This window comes from Setaria viridis, chromosome 9 (assembly GCF_005286985.2).
Source record: "Setaria viridis chromosome 9, Setaria_viridis_v4.0, whole genome shotgun sequence".
In the NCBI taxonomy this organism is placed as follows: domain Eukaryota; kingdom Viridiplantae; phylum Streptophyta; class Magnoliopsida; order Poales; family Poaceae; genus Setaria; species Setaria viridis.
The window spans coordinates 4,789,028-4,814,071 of record NC_048271.2 but is presented as its reverse complement, the minus strand read 5'-3'; the positions used below and the strand labels follow the sequence as shown (position 1 = coordinate 4,814,071).

Genomic DNA, 25,044 nt, shown 5'->3' with positions numbered 1-25,044 from the left:
AGAATATTTATTGCCAAAGTGTGCCTCGATAATGTTATAAAAAAGATTAAGAACTGTAGAGCTGCTGCAGACTGCAGTAGGCTCGACACGACGACACCTGCGTCCGGCCCGTAGCCGCGCACCGTCTGTTCCATTCGCCAGTAAAATCAATCAACAGTGAATCCACTGTTGATGCGCTCGTTCGCCTCCTAGCAGTCAGCAGTAACTTGACAAGGTTCTTGTCCCATTTGTAGATACCGCACGTGACAGTTTGTTCCTATACGGGATTTTGTATTTACTGAAACTACACTGTTTTCACTGAGATACAGTTACAGTATTTCTTATGGCTTTGAGCTACAGCTTGATTTGAGGTTGTTCGGGCACACATGAATTTTGCCCGGAGCATCCCTGGTATCTGTGCATTTGCATTCTGTGTTTTTTTAGTCAAGCTCATTTGCATTATGTTGACCACCGAGGCAAGGTAGCATCTATCCCAATCTTAAAACTTCAATTTTCCTAGGGCACTTGTTTAGTTGCCCAACTTTGGGCAACCAAAATTACTGTAGCGCAACTGTAGCGTTTCGTTTGTATTTGTAAATTATTATCCAAATATTGACTAATTAGGTTCAAAAGATTCGTCTCGCAAAGTACAATAAAACTGTGCAATTAGTTTTTTATTTGGTCTATATTCAGTACTCCATGTATGTACCGCAAATTTGATGTGCTGAGGAATATTCTTTTTTGCATAGTGTCAAAGTTGGAATTTGGGCCTTGTTTAGTTGGCCAAATTGGGAGGTGCCAAATTACTGTGCTGGCACTGTAGGACACTGTAGCGTTTCGTTTGTATTTGTGAATTATTGTCCAAACATTGACTAATTAGGCTTAAAAGATTCGTCTCGCAAAGTACAACAAAACTGTGCAATTAGTTTTTAATTTCATCTACATTTAGTACTCCATGCATGTACCGCAAGTTTGATGTGATGAGGAATCTTCTTTTTGCATAGTGCCAAAGTTAGAAGTTGAGGGTGAAGTAAACAAGGGGTTGGAGTGAACTAAACAGGGGCCAGGTTACTGAGGCAGGAAAGTATCTATCCAAATCTTTAAAAAACTGTATTTTTCCTAGGCGAGTGCGTGGAGGCAAAGGCGCAAAGGTCCAAACGGCCAATCACGCAGCGGATAAACTAGTATCAGGAGCACATTTTCCCCTGCCCGCGCTTTGTTTAGAGCCTAGGCCCTCGGAGGGCCCGTCCCCCCTCGCGCCGGCGCGTCGGGGGAAATGATGGTGTCAGCCCGCCCCCCTACGCCGTCTCCACTCCGTCGTCGGCTCGTCGCGTGAACCAATTGCCACGGGACAGCTCGAGCCGGCCACATGAGGCGTCTTCGCTGCGCGAGCGTTTCGTCAAGCCGGGGCACGTGCCGTGGTGAGCCCATGACGAGGAAAACGTAGGCGCAACGCGAGAAATCGCTGGGGGCACGGGGCCGGGTTGACGCCGGCGGCATGGTCTGGTTTTGGAGAACGCCCAGGCGGCCAGGCCCAGCCGGCCAGCGGCAGCCATTATCGGGCGGGTCACCGGGCGTCAAGCTGACCTGCTGCTTCCTCCGCCGCCCCACCGGGCCACCAGCAGACGGCACCGGCCCTTTATTCCGCTTGCTTTTCCCTTTTTGCCCTTGCGACGGAAGGGAACGGACCCCATCCCCTTCCCTTCGCCCATGTTTCACTTGGCTCCCCACTCCACTTCCGCGGCCGTGCAGCGTCGGCTCCGCTCCGCTCACACCCCCTTCGCCCCCCCCCCCCCCCCCCCCCATCTTGAAACGAAACGAAGCGAAACCCCACAAACCCCAAAAACCACGGGGAGATACCGCGAGATCTGAGCGCCATGGTGGCCGCCGGGGCAGCAGCGGCCGCGCCCCGGCTGAACCCGTCGCCGTCCCCGCACCGCCGCCGCGCCTCCTCCGCGCTCTCCCCGGCCAAGTCCAACGCCAACGCCAACGCCGGCGACGCCGGCGACGCGCGGCCCAAGCCCAAGGCCAAGGCCGTCTCCTCCCGCTACCTCCTCGCGCCCTCCTCCAGGTCCACATCCACCTCCACATCGACCTCGACCTCCACCACCACCACCTCCTCGAGCTCCAACTCCACCTCGACCTCGGCCTCCACGCCCTCCCGCCGCTTCGCGTCGCCGCTGCCGAGGCGCTCGGTCTCCGTCGACCGCCCGCGCCCGGGACCGGCGGGCAATGCTGCCGTCGGGGAGGCCGGGGGGCCCAATGCCGGCACCACCACCACCACGAGGAGCCTCTCCGTGGCGTTCCAGGGCCGGTCCTTCTCCTTCGAGACCAGCAAGGTGAAGCCGGCCACATCCCCGTCTCCGTCGCGGCGGCCGGTGGCTTCGGCGGCGGGGGTCATCACGCCGGAGAGGAGGAGGCCTGCTATGGGGACAGTGCCGGAGAGGGGGAAGGGGTTTGAGGGCGGGGGCCATACCCACCACAGATGGCCAATGTCCGCGAGGTTGTCGCAGGGGTTTGAGGGAAATCCGCTTACCAAAAGCTTGGATTGCTCTTTGCACAAGAGGGACGCGGCTGTCCTTGCTGCTGTCCGGTCGCTGCGGCAGTCCATGGTGTTTGAGGAGGGGGGTCGACGTTCCTCATTTGACAGTGGGGACTACCTGATGTCGTCTGACACAGAGAGTGTGTCGTCTGGGAGCAATTCGGGGTCTCAGGATGCTGGTATTGGCATATCCCACAGAGGACGCCAGTCGTCTAAGGGGATGAGTGTGCCCGCACGGTTCTTGCAGGATGCTGCTGCCAGCAGGTCGCAAAGATTTGCAGATCCAGGCACACCATACTTGCCGTATACCTCTGGATTGGCCGCATCTCCAAGGACAGCGCCGGTCAAGAAATCACTGTTAAATGGCTTTGCTTCATCTCCACTGAATCGGCCAATCAGGCAATCTTCACCAAGTAAGCTTACAGGTAATCCATCGAGGAGGATGTCAAGTCCATCACGGGCAAGAAACTCTGTGGGGTCAGGCACTTCATCTTGGGATCATCAGGGAAGAAGTTCATCCGGTTATGGTATAAATGGTGAAGCGAGGAGGAGGTGGCATGGGGGTAGTAAGGTCGACTGTGAGCACCTATTGAGAATTTTGTCCAATCGGCAGTTGCAGTGGCGGTGTGTGAATGCACAGGCTGATGCTGCACTTGCTGCACAGAAATTGACTGCAGAGGTGAGTATGTATGTTCTTTACAAAAGCACGTATGGACTATTAAATTCTAATATGTGAATTTTGTTTCTCCTGTATAATTAATATAAATAGCAGTACATCTCAGAACTCAGCAGTATGTGTTCATGGCTGTAGATTTAGGTTTTATAACTTGCTTGATTTATTCAAATTAGCATTCATCAATGATTTGTGCAAGATGCAATTGATTAAATTCAGGAGGGGGGGGGGGCATATACAATCTGGGCTAGCTATATGCAGGACAGTAGGCGCAGTGTGCTCACACTTACCTTTTGATTCACTTATTTTCAAAAGCAAATTTGTGTAATGTACACAGTTTGGTTGTAACTACCTTTGTCTTTTCTGCCATAGTTTATGTTATCCTTATTTTTATATTTATCAAAGTTTTTAAAATTCCTTGGGAGTAGCTTCTTCACTAAAGGCGAACCAGGCAATCTATGTATATCAGATAGAAAGCATCTTCACAGGTCTTCTCTGAAGTGAAGAGTAGTTGTCACACAAACATACACAGAAAAAAATTATAACAGTTGGAAAGACAGAACCAGAAAAGCTTTGACAATGACATGCCTTTATGTTGGAGCTGTAAACAAAACTAATATAAATAGGATCTGCTCAGGGTGGGTGTATCAGATGGAACGCCGATTTATGTCATGTTCTTTACTTTTTAGAATGGGTGTTTGTATTCTGCACCTGTTCATAGGCAAATGGAAGTCTGGCTGTAACTATTTTAATTCAAAATATTTCTGGGCAGAAGTTTGAATTTCAAGCAGATTGTTTTCTATAGCTAATGTTGTCTTTTATACCTTATTACTTCTCAATAACTCTTCTTCTTTGACCTTTTCACCAGAAATTCTTATCTGATGCCTGGATTACTACCCTAGGGATGCGTAAATCTGTTGCTCTTAAGAGATTCCAGCTACAGTTATACCGAAACAATTGGAAACTCATGACAGTTCTAAAGGGACAGGTAAGAATCACCTATTCAGTTTTCTCTGCAAGATTGCAACTAGGCAGTTCACTGCTTTATTCATACATCCACATGACCTTTTTTTGGTTACCTTTAGAAGCCTTGGTTTCTGATAGTATAGTAAATCTGATTATCATGAATTACTCTCCATGTCTTGCTACCATTGGGCCAGCCTGCCGGACATTGTTAGCAAGAGAATATTATGCCAAAAAGAAAAGAAGTCTCTGAAAAAACTGAGAACCAGGTAGCTATTAGCACAGGGCCATGCCCATCTGAATACATATTTCAAATATCTGCACAGCCAGTCCACTAGGTGTTCTCATTGATGTAACGGTAGGACCATGTAATTGCAGGATTAGCTGTTCTGATGCTTATTTCCTCTGCTCAATAGATTGCACATGGCCCTTTCCTGTGAACAACTGTAAAGTTAAAAAAGGGAGAAAGACCAGCTCACCAGCACACAGACTCTGTAGCGGAGCCTTAGATATAACTTTAAGCTATTATAGTACTTAAATTAACTACTAACAAATTTTGGCCAGTCATATCTTAGCCTGGTAGCAATTCACTTTTCGCCTTTGCCTTGTTTGTAAAAATCTAACGAAAATTGCTTGATACAGATGGCATATCTTGAAGAATGGTCTTTATTAGAGAGGGACTATACAGATTCTTTATCTGGAATTGTGGAAGCTCTAACTGCCAGCATTTTGTGCCTTCCTGTTACTGATGGAGCAAAGGTTGTAATTAGAACACCATTATACAAAATTGTTTCCACATGTTTCCCTTCTGTTCTGCGTATCAAAGCTGAAGTTCTTCTTTCCTACTTTGTATTTGCAGGCTGATATCCAAGATGTGAAAAATGCCGTTGGCTCTGCTGTTGATATCATGCAAACAATAGGAAGTTCAATATGTACTTTATTGGCTAAGGTGCTGTGCACATTGAATTGCTTTCCTGTTCCAGTTTCTTTGTCACCAGTTGCTCTTCCACCAATACATTTTCTTAATTTATGATCGGGGGCCCTGTAGAATAGAACTAGCACCCTTCACAATAAGGCTTTCCAAGTTGTCTGATCATGATGGATTGTTAGGGTTGAGAGTTAATCTGATCTCAGGCAGGTGTTTCCCAGATTAGATGGCTTTAAAAACCTTCCCAAGTTTCTGAAGCACTTCTCTGTTCTTGAGGGTCTCTGTAGGATAAAGTGCATCCTCATTACGTATTTCGTAGTTGGGTTCAATTGAAGACCTACAACTGAATTAGTTTCATAGCTCCGAGCATCATAGTATTCAACTTTGCAATCACCAAGCAAAAAAACATGTGCACTTGTTTGAGGCATGCACAAAAAATACAGCAAAATTCTGAGATGCTTACATTTGGTAAAATATTTTTTGTGATGCTGGATTTGTTACTTTGTTTAACTGAAATCACCTCTCGGTCTGCAGCTTGCTGGAACAAGTATTTTGGTTTCTGATCTTTCCAAAGTTGCTACCCAAGAGGGCACTCTAATGGAGCAGTCCAGAGAATTGCTGTCCACACTTGCAACAATGCATGTAAGTACTGAGGCCCACCCGCATTTGGTCACCCTATGCTATTGTAGTTATAGCATTTCTAATGTGCGCATCCCAATTATTTTGCTGAAACAGGTCAAGTACTGTAGCCTACAAGGACAGAGAGTACAGACAACTGACAGGAGGTCCATGCATACCTAGCCAGACTACTATAACCCCCACTAACGGAAGAATGTAGGTGCAATTGCAGATTCTGGTGGCTTGGTTGGTGCCCACTGAGCAATCTGACTCCTCTGAAGATGCTACCTAGTCTAGCTCCAGTAGTCTTGGCATGAATATGGCCCTCTAGTTATGATTGCTGAGTTGATGTAGCTAGCCAGAGCAGAACAGATGGAATGCAATGTATATAGATGTATCTCATTTTGTTGGTTTTAGCTGAGGATTAGGCTAGAGCTAACTAGCTAGATTGGGTTCTTTTTGTTCACATCAGATGACTAATGACCACCAGGGCAATGCAATATAACTTCTAGCAGTGCATTAGATTGCTCACCTTCGAAAGAAACAGATCGTGACTATCATGGTTTCTTGTCGCCGATCCAACTGGGTGGCTCCACAGCGTATGGATGCAGGTTGCTCTCATGTGATTTCATGATTGTGGAAACCTAGCATGGCTAAGAAACGGAATGATATATGGTTTGTTCGTTGGTTCGTCCATGAATCCTAGTCCGTTGGCATCAACGTTGAGACAAGATCTGTCCCTCCGGGCCTCGGTGGTGCTTCGAAGCTTCCAAAAACTGAATTACTCGGCTCTAAAATCCAGGCACAGCCGGTAAAGAAACAGCGCGTGTGGCCATAAACCAGACTCTCAATTTGCTTCACAATCTGTGCAAATTACCCATGGCGCAGTGGTCAGTGGTGATTGACCAGGATGGGTTTCAGTGAAAGCACAGCAGATCACGACAAGACGACGACCTGATGCACACGGAGCGAGGAGCAAACACAGCACGAGCGCTGAAAGCGAGGGGTGACATGAACCGGGGCGCTTCACTGCAGTCACGGACACGAGGCGGGCAGCCATCATTGCAGTTGCAGAGCGCGACCGACGACGGGCTCACAGGCTCACAGCTGACGAGCCCTGGACCGAGGGACCTCGCACCTCCCCATCACCCCATGCCTTGATACAGGCTCACATCGGAAAAAAGCCTCACCACGCGCAGCGACCATGACGCGAGGCCTGCGGCCAGTGCCCGGTCGGGAATGGCGCTCAATTGCATGAGAGGCGCGGCCGACACAAGATGAATCATTGTGGTCGATTAGCTGGTGAAGCCTCTTGATCTTGCTACAGCACCTTCCTGTCCGTGTCTCCTCCATGTGATGAATCTGGAGACATGTTACTGACTCTTGTGAAGGAGGTCATCTAGGGGGAACAGACAAGTGCATGATTTCTATATAATGGGGAAAAACTAAAGCACAAGAACCAACTGAATGGTAATGCATCTTTGGGTTTTGGACAAAACCTGGTATAATTCAGCAACAGCAGGGTTAGAAAGTGCCATGTTTTTATACTGGGACTGCATATTAGATTCCTGTCTCCTGCAAGATAAGAGGGTCAGAGAATATTACAGGACGAACAATTCTGGTTATCTTAGTCGCATCTCGGTTCAGATATTCCTGTGGCTTGACGCTTGGCTATACAGCAGAAAAAAACTACCTGTCACTCTGTCAGCTGCATCCACCTGTACATCTCAACAAGCAAACAGCCATCCATCCAATCTGCTCAAATCAACTTGACGCATAATCTGCAAACTGGAATCATGCATGTGAGATGTGATGAATTGAACGAGGTGATTGGACTAGCATTATCAACCAGGAAGAGCAAAATGTTTTTGCTATTTCATAAAAAAAAGTTTTTGCTACCTTCATTATGGAGCTGAATACCCTGGACCCTTGCTTCCAACGCTTGCATGACTGCTCCCAAATGTACTAAAGCAATCTTAAAAGGAAAATATCCAGCAAATTTTGTGTATACAGATACCAAACATGCTGATGCAGCGATATGCAGCAAAAGGATAATTAAATGAGAAAATTCTTTCTCAAAGGCAGAGTAAAACCAATTCAGCACCAAATACATCAATATTTGTTTGAACAGCCTAAGAGTTTGAAAAATCTGACGACTCATGATACAGGAGCAGTCAACAAAAAGTATTATAAAAATGTGTACTTGCATCGATTCACTAAGGTAAATGATAAAGGACAAACAATAGTGGATGCTCCATATATTAAAAGGGCAAAATATCGTAAGAAGATTTTGAATTCACATTCATTGTACACTAAAACATACATAAACAAAAAAGCTTCTGAAAATATTGCCTAAAGTAAGTAACAAAATAGTATTAGGAGTCAGGGTGATGATTGCATAAGTGCTTTTCTTTTCCTTCTTGTGAATGCTATCAACTGGCCACTGCCACTTCTTACATTCTGATCTGTTTTCTCATCTGTTTTCGTAGTTCCCATTTTAGTAGCCTCTATTGTTAAACAGAACTCAGAATTTTCGTGGGAAGGAATCGTCAATTTTCTCCTTTTAGATAGTTCATTAGGAACTGGATTGCCAAGGTCCTCATTCCCAGCAGATTCCTCCCTTCCAATTGTATTATTTCCTTCTCCAGTGACTGAGTTAACACTTCTCTGAGTTATCTCTCCAGCACTACTGATAAGCAAATCTTCAGCAGGTGTAGCAACAGGTTTTTGCCAAGGGCCATTTTCAATTGGGTCCTTGGCATTCTCTTGAAAGATTTGATTTTGCACAGCATCCACTCCATCCTGAACAACATCCTCAGGCTGTGTCTGGACGGCATCTTGCAGTTTGTCGCGGCCTGGACTTGCAGCATCAGGTTCTTCCTGTTCAGAGACAGAGGGACATTCAACATGACCTGGCACTGAACTTAACTTCTTCATAGATGTATTCAAGGTATCTCCAGGTTCAATGGCATTAAAAGGTCGACCCATCATTCCTGGACCTGTACTATTCTCCGATCTTGTCCCCACAACTTCCTCAATTCTACCGTCATTCTCAGCTGCACCAGTAATCTTCTGCAATTGCTCCTTATTTGATGATACACACAAGATCTTGTAGAATTCTGGAAGGACTGAAGCGTCACACACCGTTCCTTGACCTGCAATCAGCCAATTACCAAAATTCATGTGAGTGATCTCCACCTTGTAATTGTACATGAATACACTAACGATTTCATCAACTTTACCATCGATCAAAGGTGCACTGGCACACTCCTGCATTTCAGCTGTAACCTTTTTGTAGATTTTAATGTTGTACATTGATCCACCAGTCTCCTTCACTTCCACGGTCTCTATGGACGCAGAGCCATTCTTCACATCTGAATCTGAAATATCCTCCAGTGTAGCATCCTCTGCAGATGTGTTCATAATATCTGTCATAGCATCCTGAAGAGGTGTGCTAATGATGTCCTGGAGATTTACTTCTGTCATTGTTATATCAAGAGGATCTTCTTGTGGATGCACATCCTCAGTTTTGTTGCTTGTGGTATCACCTGTTATGAGAGGTGCTAAATCAACAGTTCCTCCTGCGGGTTGAATTCTCCTCATTTGGTCCAATTGCAGTATAGTGTTTCCCTCGACATGATCATCACCAACTAGTTCCAGCTTCGCAACAGTAGCCTGAGTAGGATCCACATCATTTGAACAGATCATGGCTGATTTAGCACTCCTAATTCCCATGCCAGTTGGAACACCACTTTGCATAATCTGCACAACAATTGAGGACGTAAGCATATGTTGTCTGTTGCAATTTAAGTAGCTAGATTCATTAGGATATGGTGAGCAACCTGCTTAGCCTCCGCCATTTTAACAGTGATGTACACATCAATGTCAGTAAGTGATTCCTTCATCCTTTTCACATCAATCTCACTTAGTAACAAAGTTCTAATCCGTCCCTGTACTGTACTTACCAAATCAACCTGCTCATGGTTGAAAGTATTTATCAATGACATGTAAACATTAAATTTAGCACAAATAGAGTGCAAAATTCGTTCTAAATTATTACCAGAACTTCATCAGCGTGCCCAGATAACTCATAGGATATAATTGGACATTCAACTGGAGTGGAAATCCATCGACGTGTAATTCGCCAATACCATTCAAGGTAACAATTCCTTGGATGAGTAGGATCTGAAATCCCTGTATCCTGTTGCTCAACAACAGAGAAGAGCCTGTTCTGCCATTGCTTAATGTACTTATCATGGTAAGTAGGCCAATTTTGATCAGCTTTACCCTGCATTGTAACACGTTCAACAGCCTCAACTGGGTCTGGTATGTGCTGCACCATTCCAAATTGCAGTAAGACACGATCAGGCACATGCATTTCCACTATCTGGAAGCATATTAACGGAGTCCTTGATCGCCAAACTGCGGATCCAAATGTGCATATTGCAGGAAGCCCAGCTATCAGGTTTGGTGTGTATGGGTCCCATGTGATCTATAAAGCACACAAAATATAGTAGTGGTAGCGTTTTACCTCTTTTAATGAGCACCTAACAGCACAAATGCACATCTTGAAGTTATGAAACTCATACCTGACAATCTGATATAGTATCAAGCCCATGCCTGTAAAACTCATGGTCCATGGATCGGACATTTTCACGGTTCTTGAAGGCGACATTCCACCTAGTAATCAGGTGTTTTTCATATCATGGAGCATATATTGAAGTAAATGGAAGTGGTAATGAAAAGCAATCTGGGAAAAAGAAAACCTGCATCCAAGGGGCCAATCATCGGGTAGAATCTTATTCTCTAGCCGTTCAGGACAGCCAATCTGGATGTGCTCCCATGCCCATATCTGCAATGTTTGTTGCATTGAACATCAGTTCTAGCATCAATTGAGGGTGAAAGTTTCTGCAAAACTAATACTACCTGAAGAAGAGTAAGAAACGCACAGCAGTTTGCTTTGCCCTTCATGCTGGCCTTTCCAAGCTCTCTGTAGAGGTGGGCAAGAACAGCAGCCCCCCAGGCCATCTCTCCTGAGGCATCAAAATCGCGGAGTAGGGCCAAATATCGCAAGTGCACTCTAGTTCCACTCGGATCAGGAAATAAACTGCAGCCGATTTGGTACAGAATGTAAGCTCGTGCAGCATACTCTACATCTGACTGATTAGCACCTTCTGGTAATGTTTTGAAAGTGTCATGCAGCCATGCAATGTTGATAGAACCACCTTTGATCTGTGGAGGTTCTTGGCCCAGAAGCTGTGTGCACAATTGCTCCCAATTACAGTTTGTCGGGCCAGTGACAGGAGCACCATGTACACGAAGCCCAGTAAGAATTGCTACATCCTTCAAGAGCACTGTAATTTCTCCAAACCGCAAGTGAAACGTCTGTGTTTCACGCCGCCACCTTTCAACCAATGCATTTAACAATGCATGGTCTAACTGAACCCGCTTCAATAAAGACAGGTGGTAAAATCCAGAACGCTGCAATAACGCAAGCATCCCCTCATGTTTCACTTCCCACTGGTTAAGCCTGGTGCCATGTTCGATAAATCTTACAGGTTTGTATATCTGCATATTTTTTCAGGTGAAGTAAATGGCCGGCAATCAAGAGAAGTTCAATAACTGCAAAAAAAAATTCTCACGAAAGACCCAATAGCTGAGAACTACACATTGATGGGAAATAAGCAGGTAAATGAAAATTGAAGGACAAGTCTAAAGTGTTACCTTCCCAACAAATATAGCTTCTGATTTGTGAAATTCCTGTTCCACGAGGACAGATTTATCAACAGGACCAGGGTCTAGGTTCTGCTCCAGATACAGTGGGTAGATATAGTTAGCTGCGATTATGCATGTATGCTATTACTGAACCAAAATTGTTATAATGACCAACATTGGACAACTATTGATGCTGACAGACATGCAGGGAGGAAACTTAATAGGGGATAACGTGAGGTGAGTTCATAGAAAACATGTTAGTAATTACGAGAGCATGGTCATTTGAACGCATCCCGTGCTTAAGCTGCAAGCTCCAGCATGAACAACTGCAATGACTGAACTAATAAAGAACTAAACAACTAGGCACCTCTTGGTGTGCAGGCTAACCAAAATGCACGTCGAAAGTATAAGCACGAAAGGCTACAGTACCCTACTTTCCCCATCACCACGAAATCAGCCGCAGAAGATATTTTAGTTCACTAAACTCAGCGCGCTTGTGGCACGAACTATGTACAAGGCTATACCTATACGGCGAGGAATTCCAATGCCAGTTGAGAAAAATGGTTGTCGCTTGTCCCACTAGAGGTAAGCGATGTGCTAGGGTTTGGCAAAACTGACCTGTGCTTGGGACCGAGCTGCGTCGCGGAGCTGGAGCTCCTCAGCCCCCGCGTCCATGGCAGCGCGCGCGCGCGCCCGCGCGAGCAAGGGGATTTTCTCGCTTTTCCTCGTCCGTTTTGGAAGAGGGGGTGGAAGACGGCGGCGTGTTGCGGGTGGCAGGCGAAACCGGCGTCTACTTGCTGGCGAGCTCCGAGTAGGGGTGGGGAATGCCCCGCGCTGGGCCGTACGGCCGGGCCAAACCTTCCATCATCCTCGTAGTCCTGGGCTGGGCCAATATGTCCCGATCCAGTCACCCGACGGCCCAAGCCGGCACACGCTCGCGAATCGGATATTTTCTCGAGATTTTTTTCGTGCGCGAAGCAGCGAACCCATCCGCGAGACCGCGAGCCACGGCCGAGGCGCCGAGCCCTCGACCCCTCGGCGCCGCGGTTACATGGCCTGGTGCGCCCTGCGCAGCCGCGTCCTCCCGCTTCCGGCAGCCGCCGCCACCGCCGCGCCCCACGGCCTCCTCCTGCGCTTCCTCCTCTCCACCGCGGCCCCGCACTACCACCGGCGCCGCCGCGTCGCCCCCACGGCCCACGCCGCGGCAGCTGAGGCGCCGCTCCCCATGACCCCCCGCTTCGGCCGGGCCACGCGGCACCCCGGGGGCGCCACCTCCGTGGCGCGCGTCTACGCGGACGCCAACGCGCAGCGGCCCAAGGAGTACTGGGATTACGAGTCGCTCGACATCCAGTGGGGGTAAGGCACACGGAGCTGGAGCTCAGCTCACCCGTGGTCTCCAGATTTGGGGGTGGGGTAGCCGGGTAGGGTTGTCGTTCTGATGTTCCTGTGCTTCCTGTGCGTGCAGGGAGCAGGATGGGTACGAGGTGCTGCGGAAGGTGGGGAGGGGGAAGTACAGCGAGGTGTTTGAAGGCTTCCGGCCTGGAAGCGATGATAGATGCATCATTAAGATCCTCAAGCCCGTGAAGAAGAAGAAGGTGAGGAAAAGTTTGCAATGCTCTCTATGGTGGCTGTTGCATTTCTACCCACCGGAATCATAAAATTGGAAACGCAGTGGCTGCCATGCATGAGGTTGGAGTTTATGAATGGCCACCAGTCTCAGCTGTTTTTGTGTTAGATTCGAGCATTACCTTGTTGACTAGTCGCTTCTACTATGTAGCCAGTAGGGTGTCAGTGAGCATGAGGCAATGTGGTTTGAGTAAATTCATGGTTAGTTTATCTTAGTTGGAGGCATTGTAGTTGCACAGTACTGTTGTATGACCATATCATCCTGTTCATGCTCAACAGATTCACAACAAAAAGGACACCTATAAGGCTTTTGTATATAAAAAAATGTAAGAGTTGCAGAATCTGTGAATTTAATTTTCTATGGCATTTACTCGTGGTTATTTGATCCTTTTTAGGCTTACTGAATAAACTTTAATGTTACTTGAGGCAAATTGATGTTTATGTGTTTTCCTTCTACTTGCTTAGATTTCTGTAACTTCATAGCAATTTGATGCGGATTTCTTTAATGATCATCCAGATAAAGAGGGAAATAAAAATACTTCAGAACTTATATGGAGGACCAAATATTGTAAAGCTACTTGATGTTGTCAGAGATGAGGAATCAAAGACGCCCAGTCTGATCTTTGAATATGTCAATAACACTGACTTCAAAGTGCTCTACCCTGCACTATCTGATTATGATATCAGATATTATATTTTTGAATTATTAAAGGCAAGAATCTGGACCTCAAAATTTCTCATATCTGTTACTTGTGCCATCTTGTTCATGCTTCAGCTATTTCAGTCTTAACTTATTTTCATGTGCACTGTTTGATTCTGAGAAGTAAAATTATATTCCCATGATTTTTCTCACACATCACAGACCTTAGAAAATCTAAGAGTTGCATTGGGCCGATAAATATGGTCTTATTATATCAATAGCTGATAATTCATGTGAAGAGTATCCTTGTGATTTAGAACCATCGTATGCACATTTGGATTTTGGAGTTTGGGCAAAAAAAAATGAACTGACTTTATGTATTTGCGTGGGCATCATAAAGATCAAAAGAAATGGAGTATGTGGTGCTATGATAGTATGATGTATGAAGGATGATCTTCTCTGTCCTTCCCGCACCGATAGAGTTTTTTTTATATATTTTCTTTTATGATCTTCTCATGTCTTGTGACCTAACCCAGACCAATAGGCTCTCTTCTCTTGAGGAGCTAGCTGTCTATTTTGCATTTTTACATTTAAATGTTCTAGCTCTCTATTTCAGGCTGCATTCAACTTGATGGTCTTAACTTTTCCAGGTATTTGTGTAGGCACTAGATTATTGTCATTCACGGGGTATCATGCACCGAGATGTCAAACCTCACAATATCATGATTGACCATGAAAAACGCCAGCTTCGTCTTATTGATTGGGGTCTTGCAGAGTTCTATCATCCCAAGATGGAATACAATGCTAGAGTTGCCTCAAGGTCAGCTGCCCCAGCTTTGAAAGTTGGCTGTTTGTGGACTTGTTCAGCTTGTTCATAAGGATATTTGTCTTTATCCACCTGTTCACGGTAGCACTTATGCATTGATAATGAAAATGTAAAAAACATTGTTGATTCGTTACCTCACCCACTATATATTCTTTAGGTAAACTTAATCGTAATAGACTAATAGCATTTTAGTGCATCTCTATATTTCTCACAGAAGGTTATGTTATACCCTGAATATAGATAGTAAATTAATCTATAGTCTCTTAAAAATTATATTGCTCCCTAGCTGCCTCACATTGCCTTCTTTTGCTCCTTGGCTTACCATGTCCGTTGCTATTTACAGATGCTACAAGGGTCCTGAACTTCTTGTGGATTTGTTAGATTATGATTACTCATTGGATTTGTGGAGCCTTGGTTGCATGTTTGCATCAATGGTAGGTGGCAAGCCCCAAGAAATTATCTTCACTATCAGACCTCTGTTGATGTGCATTATGATACTCTTAACAGATATTCCGGGTGGACCCTTTCTTTAGTGGCCAGGATAATTATGACCAGTTAGTGAAAATAACTGAGGTAAGTTTGAAGCTCCTCTTTGTGGAAACATCCTGTCAAAGTATTTTTTTTCTGTCATTTAATCTAGTGCTTTAAAGCGAATGGTACAATGATTACCACTCTTACGAATTATCATTTGATTATGTATTTAGATGTTGCACAAATTTAATTTAATCTGTTAAACTGCTCAAGTTAATCGGTTCATGTGAAATTATTGTTTGCATCTGCATATGAGTTGTCTCATACCAATTTAGCACAATATATCAGTTGTAAGAGTCTCACCAATGGCAAGTTCATATGTATGTCTACATCTTTTAAATGGACCTTAGTAGCAGTCTAGCAGACAAGCATAGCCTTGCATGTACAGAAAATAGCTTATTGTATATTGTTGATTTTTCAGATATCAATACATTTGTGGTATGTGCTGTCTTGATTGCAAACTTTGTAAACAATGAATTGGTGTATTCTACGAGTCCACTTCTCATGAGTGTTGGACTGTTGGTTAATCAGAGTTTAAAAGTATGTCTAGATGTTGCAGTAGCCTTTTGTGTTCATTGCCATTATCCTATGATCTCCTTGTGTTGCCTTTGAGTTCAATATGATTTTGGCTACCACATCATGTATATATGGTGCACCACAGTTGCAGTTATAATACTGACTAAACCCTAAAACCCCAAGCCCTAGCCATTCTGGTTTTACAATTTCCTCTAATCCCCTACTCTCGCGCTTCCCAAAGAAATGATTCTTTGGAATGATTTGTTTAAATGTGTGAGTAATGTATGCAGTACCTGCTGCTCCTGCAGGTTCTTGGCACAGAAGATTTCTATAACTACCTTGAAAAATATGGTCTCCAGCTTGACCCACAGCTGGAAAGACTTGTTGGAAGGTCATTACTTTGGATAATTTTGCAGACTATCAATGTTCTTTTATTTAGGATGATCTAACTAAGCTTTCATGACTACAGACATAATAGGAAACCATGGACAAAGTTTGTCAATGCTAGGAACATACACCTAGTTAGCTCCGAGGTGACTCCTTTTGACCAATATTGCCTTTTACTCCTCATTTCTTGTGTTTTTCTTTTACAGAATTTCTACCTTTTATAGGCTATCGATTTGGTAGATAAGCTCCTCCGGTACGATCACCAGGAAAGGCCTACAGCAAAGGAAACCATGGTACCTCTCTATTGCCAACATTCATCAAGAGAAGTTGATTTATCATACAAACTTATATATTACCAAGAAACTACATTGTACTGAAAGCATATGTTTGGTGTTTTGCAGGCTCATCCATATTTCAATCCAATAAGAAGTTCCGAAAGCAGCAGGACAAATTCACAATAGCTACAGGATGTGCAAGGGTGCACTTTCTTTTTTTTGTCATGTGGCTCGATACTGTGATGCGAGGCAAATGGCATATTTGACAATTCTTTTGAACTGGTGCGAAATATGTAGAGAAATGACTATTAAGGCAGGTGTATGGTTTGTCCAGCATAATGTCTTGGTCGGCATGTAAGTGTCACAATTTGTGTGTGAGTTAATTATTTTTCATCTGCTGACTGTTGTACTGGGATGAATTTATATCGCCAGTGACCTTGAATACCGCATCACTTGGAGAGAAAATTCAGGATCACTTTCCTCAATATCAAATGTTATCTCAATAGTACCGTATCCACACATTCCTTGTTTGTACTTGGTATAGCCTTGTCGATTAAAAAGTGTACCTTTTTATTTGTTTCACGAAACAGTACATATGAGGCGTATAAGATCTTTGACATTGACGTAGTCCACAGGCGTCTTGCCGTGGACAAATGCCGTTTACCACCAAAAAAAAAAAAGCTCAATCTACCATATCAACCATAGGAAGAAAAGGCACATTAACGCGTCGCCGTACAACCACCCCCACTATCCAAACGATTTCCGCGCCTTGTCATAACAATGAGTAGCCCACGCTTTGTTCTATTGGACTTCACAAACACCCGATATCTCTGCGATGTTGTCGACGCCCACTTGTAACTAATGAGATGCAGTGTCAAGTGGCATTGTCCTACACTCCATGATGCCCTAGGAAAAAGTCTACGACTTGTAAAAAGTAGACACCGATGTCCAGGACTAAAAATTCTTACGAGTCTACGACCCGGTCAAAAATAAGACTCACGGAGTCGTAAGAGACCAGCCGGAAGTGCCAAAAGACTATAAATCATCAGGGATCAGTTTTAAGTTGTTGACCTGCCGAGAACATTTCTCACCCAACAATTTGACCAGTAGCCCAAAGCTATGACACACAACGGCTCAAGCCGCGCCTTCCACAAGCATGCAGCCAACATGCAAACATCAGTTCCCACTTTTGGTACTCCATCCATTCCAAATTTTAAATCATTTTAGCCTTTTAGATTCATAAATTTTGCTCCCTCCATTCCAAATTTTAAATCGTTTTAGCCTTTTAGATTCATAAATTTTGCTGCGTACTTAAATATACCCTATATCTAGATGCATAATAGCATAAATATACCCTATATATAGATGCATAATAGCATTCATGAATATAGAAAGATCAATATCTAACTGCTACGTACTTAAATATACCCTATATAGCATCTATGAGTATAGAAAGATCAATATCTAACTCGCGAGGAATCAACAAAAAAATGGAACAGATAACAGTTCATATTACGCGGCGTGGGCTACAACCAGAGAAAGATAACAAATGCCTTTCAAGATGCATCGGGGAAAAAAGATGGTTATTTAGTAATATCATTGTTGCGAACAAAGAGCCAGGAAAATTAGTAAGATCATTGTCGCAAGCAAATAAGATCATGTGTTCAGTTCAAGATGACTAAATTCATCCAAAATCATTCGGGTCACTATATAGTCAATACATGAAAAGACCGAGAAAGGCCACTTGATGATGACTGCGACTGTACTTTGGCAGAACTTATGCCACCATACTGGCCTCAACACATGCAGAACCTGCTACAATTTTCCCCGATTCCCTCTGTAAATTAGTCCGCAACCTATCCTGACTATAAGCTCTCCGATTACAACAATAAACAGCCGGCCAAACAGTACTGTGACTCGCAGGCAGATTCAGCCTATACCCATAACACCAACTCCCGCAGCTATGCAGATTAGAAACCAAAAAAACCAAGCTCGGTTGCCCTTTCCTTCTCGAATGTCTCAAAGTACTGGTATATGATGGTGACAGCAAGCAGAATACCAGTTCCTGAGCCAATTGCACCCATGAAATCAGCTAGAACAGTCAATGCACCAATGCATACTCCGCCAAATGCAGCAGCAGTGGGGATGTATCTGTTCAGTTCCTTCTGCAGGTTCGACTCACGATGGCCTGGCATCACCATTTGTTGTTCCTGTTGAATTGCCAGGGTAGCGGATTTAAAGGTCACTCTAGCACGAAAATCTTGCATATGGAAAACAAATCATCCTATCCCTATTTCTTCTGGTACATGTCGAGTAGTAGGGTATATAGTTGAATGTACCCTATGCGAGATAATGAATTATGAACTATGATAATGGGAAGGAACAGTAACTGGAGGGGAAGACAAATTACGGATATGCATTGTTTTTACCTTCAGCTGCTTAGCAACGTCCTTCGCTGACGAACCAGAAACTTCAATCCATGTCTTTGAGAAGAGAGCACAAGCTGACAGCATAAAGACCACATAGAACAGTGCATGGAATGGATTTGCCAGAACATCAGCCAAGCTGCAAATTTGAACATTTGATGTATGTATAATGAATATTTCATTGATTGTGAACAAAATCATAAGCAGCCAATTATAAATGAGAAGGCAGTAAAAGAAACTAATTATTTACCTTGATGGTGCAGTAACATAGTAAGCAAGACCACCAACAGGAACAGAATGGCCAGAGTACTCAGATTCCTTCCATTTCCCAAGAAGGTTAACAAGGAAATTTCCACTATATTTCCTGTAGAGAAGCTGGAATAAAAAACATCTTACTTCTTGCACGTCCATGTAAAGATCAATTGTACTACAGCACTGGAATTTAAGTCCTTACCTGGGATATGAAATAGAGGTTGGTAATCAGAGCAGAGTGCAGAATGATAGGCATGTTGGAAGTGTAGAACAGCTTGATTGGGTATGAGCCTTGTTGACCACGAGCATTCTTTGATCTCACTGGAAGCACAACACGGAAGCCTTGGAAGTAGATAACAATGAGGAAGACCAAGACAGTAGCAAGTAAATTGGTCACATTTGGAAGATTCTGACGGTAGAAAGCCTCGCGTAGAGCTCGGACTTTATCAGTTCGAGTAATCAACAGATGGAACAATGCAATGACAGCTCCCTCAAATTCAGCACCACGCCCACTGTTGATGGTTGTGGGGCTAAACGCCTTCCAGATGATATTCTCACTACATTGGAAGAAGTTTACCTTAGCATGTAATAATAACAAATCAATCATCAACAGGAGGTTACGTTTAGCTTGCTTACCAGATATTAGTAGCAATGAACAGAGAGATACCAGAACCCAAACCATAGCCTTTCTGTAGGAGTTCATCTAGACAGATGACAATGATGCCAGCAAAGAAAAGCTGAAGTATAATGAGAATAGCATTCCCAGTTCCAAGTTGGCTCACACTGCCATACATTCCAGAGAGAACATATGCCACAGCTTCTCCAATAGCAATCAGGATACCAAGCAACTTCTGTGCACCATTTCTGAGTAAAAGAGTACACTATGAGAGAAAATCACCAGATGGAAAATAAGTACTACAGAGCTTTACAGTTCTTAATGGCATTAAAATGATAAAAGGATTGGACATGCAGCATGTACACTGTAGTATGTCAAGCATCCACCAATACATACAAAAGTAACTTGGAGCTCATACTATTCAACAATACTTACAGCAGAGCACGATCCTCCCTCACGCTGTTGTCAACTTCAATTATCTTGGATCCCACTAGAAGTTGCATCACCATCCCAGATGTCACAATTGGAGTAATACCCAGCTCCATAACAGTACCACGGTTTGATGCAAGAATAACACGCATCCAGTAGAAAGGGTCAGCTCCAGTAGTAGAGTGAATGCCATAGAGTGGGAGCTGGCTGCAGACAAGGAAAATGAAGAGAGAAATGACGGTGTAGATCACTTTCTCTCTGAATGGTATTTTCCTATCAGCACTCTGTACTTCTGGCAAGAAAGCCAGAAAGGGCCTGACAAGATGCAGGACTCGAAACCCGCCAGCCATCTCTCTATATTAAAGAAAAGATATATCAGGATATATCAGCATAAAGATATATCAGCATTAGGCACAATGTGCACGAAACCAAATAAAAATAATGAAAACCTGCCTAGTCTATTGTGCAGTGATAATTCTGATTATAAGACGAATACATTAGAGTAAATGAACCTATTAAAGTATGTGTACGCAGACAAAGGAAGAGGCAAAGAGCAGCCCAATAAAATAAAATCCAAAGCATACAATATAACCGCCAGGCGTTTAATGGAAAAAAAACACAGAGAAGAATTTCCCATTCCATACTTTGCAACTTTAACACACATGAAATTCAATCAAGAAAAGTTGTTTCAAGCTAGCTGTACCTAAGGATCTAATTTGCACAAAACAATGCAGTAAATCTGTAGTAGCACCTGTTGCTTGCCAGCCAATCTAGAAGGCCAAACAACTTGCATGATATGGAAATTATTTTGCCAGTAATTCATTGGTAAATTAGCTGGAGTCCCGAACCAATTTATGTAACTTTCAATCCAAGACCCATCTACAATCTGCATGACTGTTCTGCTTGACACCCTGAATTAAGTTAAGGAAACTATTCAACGTGCAAATCGAACATAAAACACACCAGATACAAATATTATATCACCTCCATTACTCGCACTATTTAACATACCGACCAAGCAACTGTCATAAAACCCTAGATTCATTCGGATCTGGACATCTCACCTACTAGCTCAATTACAATAAAACATGTCGAATCCTTCGAACCCCTGAACCGCATGACACGCTTCTAAACCTCACACCCACAGATCTCGGAGCGAAGGGATCGAAAATTGAAACCAACTCGCGCATCCCCTCCGTAGATCCAGCAAGCACATCTAGGAAAATGACAACCACGCGCGCGACGCAGATCAACGAGCAAAAGGATACAAGTCGCCCGGCAAACAGAAGCATGCGACTCAGATCTGCGCCCACAGCACACGAATCGGGTACAGCAACCCAGCAAACACAGATCACCTTGGGATCCGGGCCGGAAGGTGCGAGCAGTTTTACCTGGCCAACGACGACGCCCACCCTACGCCGGTGTGGGTGCAGGCCTCGCCGGGTGACGAGGGCGCGAAACGCTAGGCGAGCGGAGGATGGGAGAGGAAGGGAGAGAGAGATGGGATCTCCCAGCACGAGAGGAGTACACGAGGGAGCAGCAGAGGGAGGAGATGGTTAAAAAGCGGTAGGAGGTTAGATGGCCAGCATAGCACGCCGCTCGCTGCGTGTGGGCCCGTGCAAGTGGGCCGTGGAGGCGCAGAAAAATCGCGTGGTCATGGAAGCCGCCAAAGCCGTCTGATCGGGAAGGAGCGCTGTAGATGAGCCCCCATGACGTGGTAGGGGATGACCACGTCGACGGCCACGGACAGGACAGTCTCACTCCCATTGTCTTTCTGGATCTGGTGGGGAGTAAAGAAGTCGTGCCCCTTTGGGCCGACAGATGATGATTTGTTGGCCCCGCCCGCCTGCCTCATGCACTTGCACAGCGGCCCACGGCCCAGTCAGTTGGATAAGCTGCTTTGAGCCTTTGATATCGACCAGATACTTACTGCAAGCACTTGCTGAATTTCTCGTTTCAAATCTATTCAGAGCCGACTGAAACTATGTTTGCTACTATACCAAGTCATTGCTGAACAGAAAAACCAAAATATGAACATCAAAGAGGTCAGAACTGAAGATATGAGCGTGAACAAGATATGCAGAATTGAATGTATCACCAAATCTTTCATTCATCACTTACATCTGTCATTCGCTTAGAGCATGCGGCTTGTTTGTGACTTCTGTCGCTGCGATGAGATACCATTTGTACTCTGTTAATTTGACACCGACAAACCTGAAGGTTCACATGGACATGGTTGTCTGAATTACACACATCTCCTGATCATCAGTAACTCGGCACTGAAACTCCCGCTCGCACCAAGAGGAAGGCATGGTATTTGCATATGAGAGTTCTTTAGGAACTCCAGCATGTCTACGCATCACAATTTTTTCATGCTCTCACATAGCCTCGTATCCTCAACTCTGAATATTTGAAGAACTTATCCTGAACCTCTTCACACATGACCTCTGAAGCCTAAAGCCCGAACTCATGTTCGCGGCTTCGTGCACCTGCCTGGTACTCGGTGAGTAGTTCATAAGACGAGCAATTTACCCAAGCATCCAGTGAAATTACCAGAGCAATTGACTCATGTTTATTTGTGCACCTGCCTGGTGCTCTCGGAGACCGATGCACCTGCGGAGGGCCGTTATCGGCAGGCGGTGGCACACGAGGTCAAGGGGGTCGGGAGGCGACGGCTTGAAGCGTGAATTAGACTCAGAGCGAGCAAGGGATGCATGGCGGCGCGCCGCGGAGCTCGCGGAGGCCGGCGGCGGCGGCGGCGGGACCTCGCGGGGGGCCGCAATGTCGTTGTAGCGGACCGCCAACATTTACAAAATACCCGCTGGTTTCTAGCCCCCGTATTTTGCAACGAGCCCCCTCGTTCGGATCGACTCGTCCCGTCCGGCGACGGCCGCCGCTGCCATCCTCGCTGCGGGAACCCGCATTCCCAGTTCCATCCCTCCGTCCAGACCTCCGCTCCACTTCCTACCGAAACAAGGACATGAGGCGCGCGGTTCGTTGCCCTCCGAGTGGAGGGAGCAGCCGCGAGCTCGACTTTACGCCGGAAGCCCGGCAATGGCGGTTCGTCCTGTAGCTTGTTTGGCACGTGATCTAACTTGATGCGGTTGCTATCTCATCGCTTGTTGACATAAGAAGGATCAGACATGGTCTGCTGGAACTGAAGAAGCCATCGTGAGGAAGATGTGCTCGTGCATCATCCTCTACTCTTGGCATGCCTGAGCTTGAGCACTGAATCTTTTTCGAGGAACGTCAGCACTGAATTTTTAAGGAGATTCTCTGAATTCTTCTGCACCTGAGCTCCGAATTCCCGGATCTGCATCTGCATGTGCTTTGTGGCACAGCAAAAGGAGGGTACTCTGAAGATGTAGCTGAAAACCAGGATTAGTTTGACAATGAACTTTTGCAGCGACAGGCACAAGTAGAGTGAAGAAGAGCCGGTGTGCATCTGATTCATAGAAGAGAGATAATTTGCAGGGAGTGCAATCAGGGAGTGACAGAACCAAACAATGTTGAATAATGTGCATAGGGAGCTGTGCAAACAGCAAATAAGCACAATTGCGCCTGTGTACTATGTTCAGAATTTTAATGGCTACGTTCCATGACCTTTTCAGTTTCTCTCCTTGCCGCCGACAGCCAAAGCAAGTGGCCATCGGCATCGTAGTAGATGCCACTGGACTGCCGTTCTTCCTTGGAGGCGGTGGTGCTGGTGGCTGGTGCTGCTCCGGTGACGGTCAATGCAGAGCCGATGCTGCAGCTCTGGACAGCAGGAAAGGAAGATCTGAAATGTGGCATTTGTTGTTTCAGATGACTATTTCCTGGATGTAAGAGTTTGATTTCCTCCCAAAATTTGCATAGTTTCATTCTGAGCAGAATTAGCTTTTCCTTTAGAGGACTAGCGAAACTGCAAAAGTAAACAGCTTCGGAGTACAACAAAATGGAATAAGCTGCAACAAAACGAAAACAACTACTCACTCCGTCCCAAATTACCGTTCGTTTTAGTTTTTCGGTTTTTTAGATACATGCCTTTTGCTATGGATTTAGATATATGTATGTCTAGATATTGCAAAACAAATAGTAATTTGGGATGGAGGAAATAGTTGCGTATAAAGTTTGTGATCAGGAAAGTGAGTCTGAACTTTTAGAATGGTTTATGAACCAGTTGGAGCAATACTATCGATGGTCTGAGATAAGCATGCAACAGCCTGTTCGTAATAATACTTAGAAGCTATGGGAGTGGAACAAAAGGAATACACTTGCTTGCTAGGATCCAAGGAATTTGTAAAAAAAAAGAAAAAAAATCATTCATCACAGAGACCAATATGAATGATCTTCTAACAATGCAATATGGTTTATTTATTCATTCAGTATCCAACTAATTCTCCTAGTAGAATCAGCCGGCCAATGGCGTGCACTTATTTTAGCTATATAATGTGTGCATTGAATACTTAAGATCATGCTAGTGAAAAGATTACTGGCATCCTGCTGGTCAATTCGTAAATTCTATTTCATACTTGTATTCCTAAACTTATGTTGGTTAATTTGGAATTATTTCATGCTGGTATTCACATATGATGAACAGTGATGACATTCTACTCTAGAACCCATAAGCTTACCGAATAGATTACGGAATTAAAGTTTCATGGCTTACCGAATTGGGATACTAGAGCAATTAGCATGGATGGGCTAATCATCCGCATTGCCATGCTTGAAAAAGTAGAGACGGAGCTCTAAAACAATAGCCTATCTTAGTGTAAATTAAAAGAAGTTTCTTCTTTTTTAGCCAAAAGAAGTTTCTTCTAGAGCATATATGCACTAGAAATTCAGTAAATTCTGATAGATTCTTCCATCTGGATGTCTCATCCTGCATTACTAGAAAAGTAAGATTTTTACACGCTCATGCTGCAGCACTCATTTGCGTTCGTGCTGTACCAAGTCACGGATGACCAACGAAAACAAAATCGGACCAACAAAGATGCCAGCTGAGGAAGATATGCAAAAATGAATGTATCACCATATCTTTCATTCTTATACGTACATTTGTCAGTCGCTTACGACATGCAGCCTGTTCGTGACTTATGTTGTTGTTGCACCTTGGTATCTGA

The 25,044-nt window shown here is 44.6% G+C and overlaps 4 protein-coding genes across 5 annotated transcripts; 2 read left to right on the top strand and 2 right to left on the bottom strand.

Moving 5' to 3' along the window:
• The first annotated feature begins 1,781 nt into the window (after positions 1-1,781).
• Positions 1,782-6,234, top strand: LOC117837923 (QWRF motif-containing protein 2). The gene is made up of 6 exons (XM_034717739.2): positions 1,782-3,200; positions 4,063-4,182; positions 4,800-4,916; positions 5,017-5,106; positions 5,620-5,727; positions 5,821-6,234. Exons 1-6 carry the CDS (start codon positions 1,857-1,859, stop codon positions 5,884-5,886), a joined length of 1,845 nt encoding a protein of 614 aa, XP_034573630.1. The 5' UTR covers positions 1,782-1,856; the 3' UTR covers positions 5,887-6,234.
• A 1,698-nt stretch (positions 6,235-7,932) lies between these two features.
• LOC117837922 (uncharacterized) lies at positions 7,933-12,213 on the bottom strand. Of its 2 annotated transcripts, XM_034717735.2 has the most exons (9): positions 12,037-12,213; positions 11,428-11,508; positions 10,630-11,271; positions 10,470-10,555; positions 10,293-10,383; positions 9,764-10,195; positions 9,546-9,677; positions 8,946-9,465; positions 7,933-8,858 (listed from the first exon to the last, which is right to left on the bottom strand). In XM_034717735.2, the coding sequence occupies exons 1-9, from the start codon at positions 12,091-12,093 to the stop codon at positions 8,086-8,088; spliced, it is 2,814 nt and encodes a 937-aa protein (XP_034573626.1). In that variant the 5' UTR covers positions 12,094-12,213; the 3' UTR covers positions 7,933-8,085. The 2 variants fall into 2 exon arrangements, with proteins under 2 accessions (XP_034573626.1, XP_034573627.1); XM_034717736.2 differs by lacking the exon at positions 12,037-12,213 and having other exon boundaries at positions 10,630-11,325.
• A 215-nt stretch (positions 12,214-12,428) lies between these two features.
• On the top strand, positions 12,429-16,704 carry LOC117837925 (casein kinase II subunit alpha-2). Its single transcript, XM_034717741.2, has 10 exons — positions 12,429-12,774; positions 12,884-13,013; positions 13,562-13,756; positions 14,347-14,504; positions 14,854-14,944; positions 15,018-15,083; positions 15,866-15,948; positions 16,027-16,090; positions 16,169-16,237; positions 16,346-16,704. The coding sequence occupies exons 1-10, from the start codon at positions 12,470-12,472 to the stop codon at positions 16,403-16,405; spliced, it is 1,221 nt and encodes a 406-aa protein (XP_034573632.1). The 5' UTR covers positions 12,429-12,469; the 3' UTR covers positions 16,406-16,704.
• Positions 16,705-17,882: 1,178 nt separating this feature from the next.
• LOC117837924 (uncharacterized) lies at positions 17,883-21,494 on the bottom strand. Its single transcript, XM_034717740.2, has 7 exons — positions 21,334-21,494; positions 19,949-20,296; positions 19,534-19,761; positions 19,100-19,454; positions 18,896-19,020; positions 18,649-18,784; positions 17,883-18,429 (listed from the first exon to the last, which is right to left on the bottom strand). Exons 2-7 carry the CDS (start codon positions 20,290-20,292, stop codon positions 18,190-18,192), a joined length of 1,428 nt encoding a protein of 475 aa, XP_034573631.1. The 5' UTR covers positions 20,293-20,296; positions 21,334-21,494; the 3' UTR covers positions 17,883-18,189.
• Between the last annotated feature and the right edge of the window lie 3,550 nt (positions 21,495-25,044).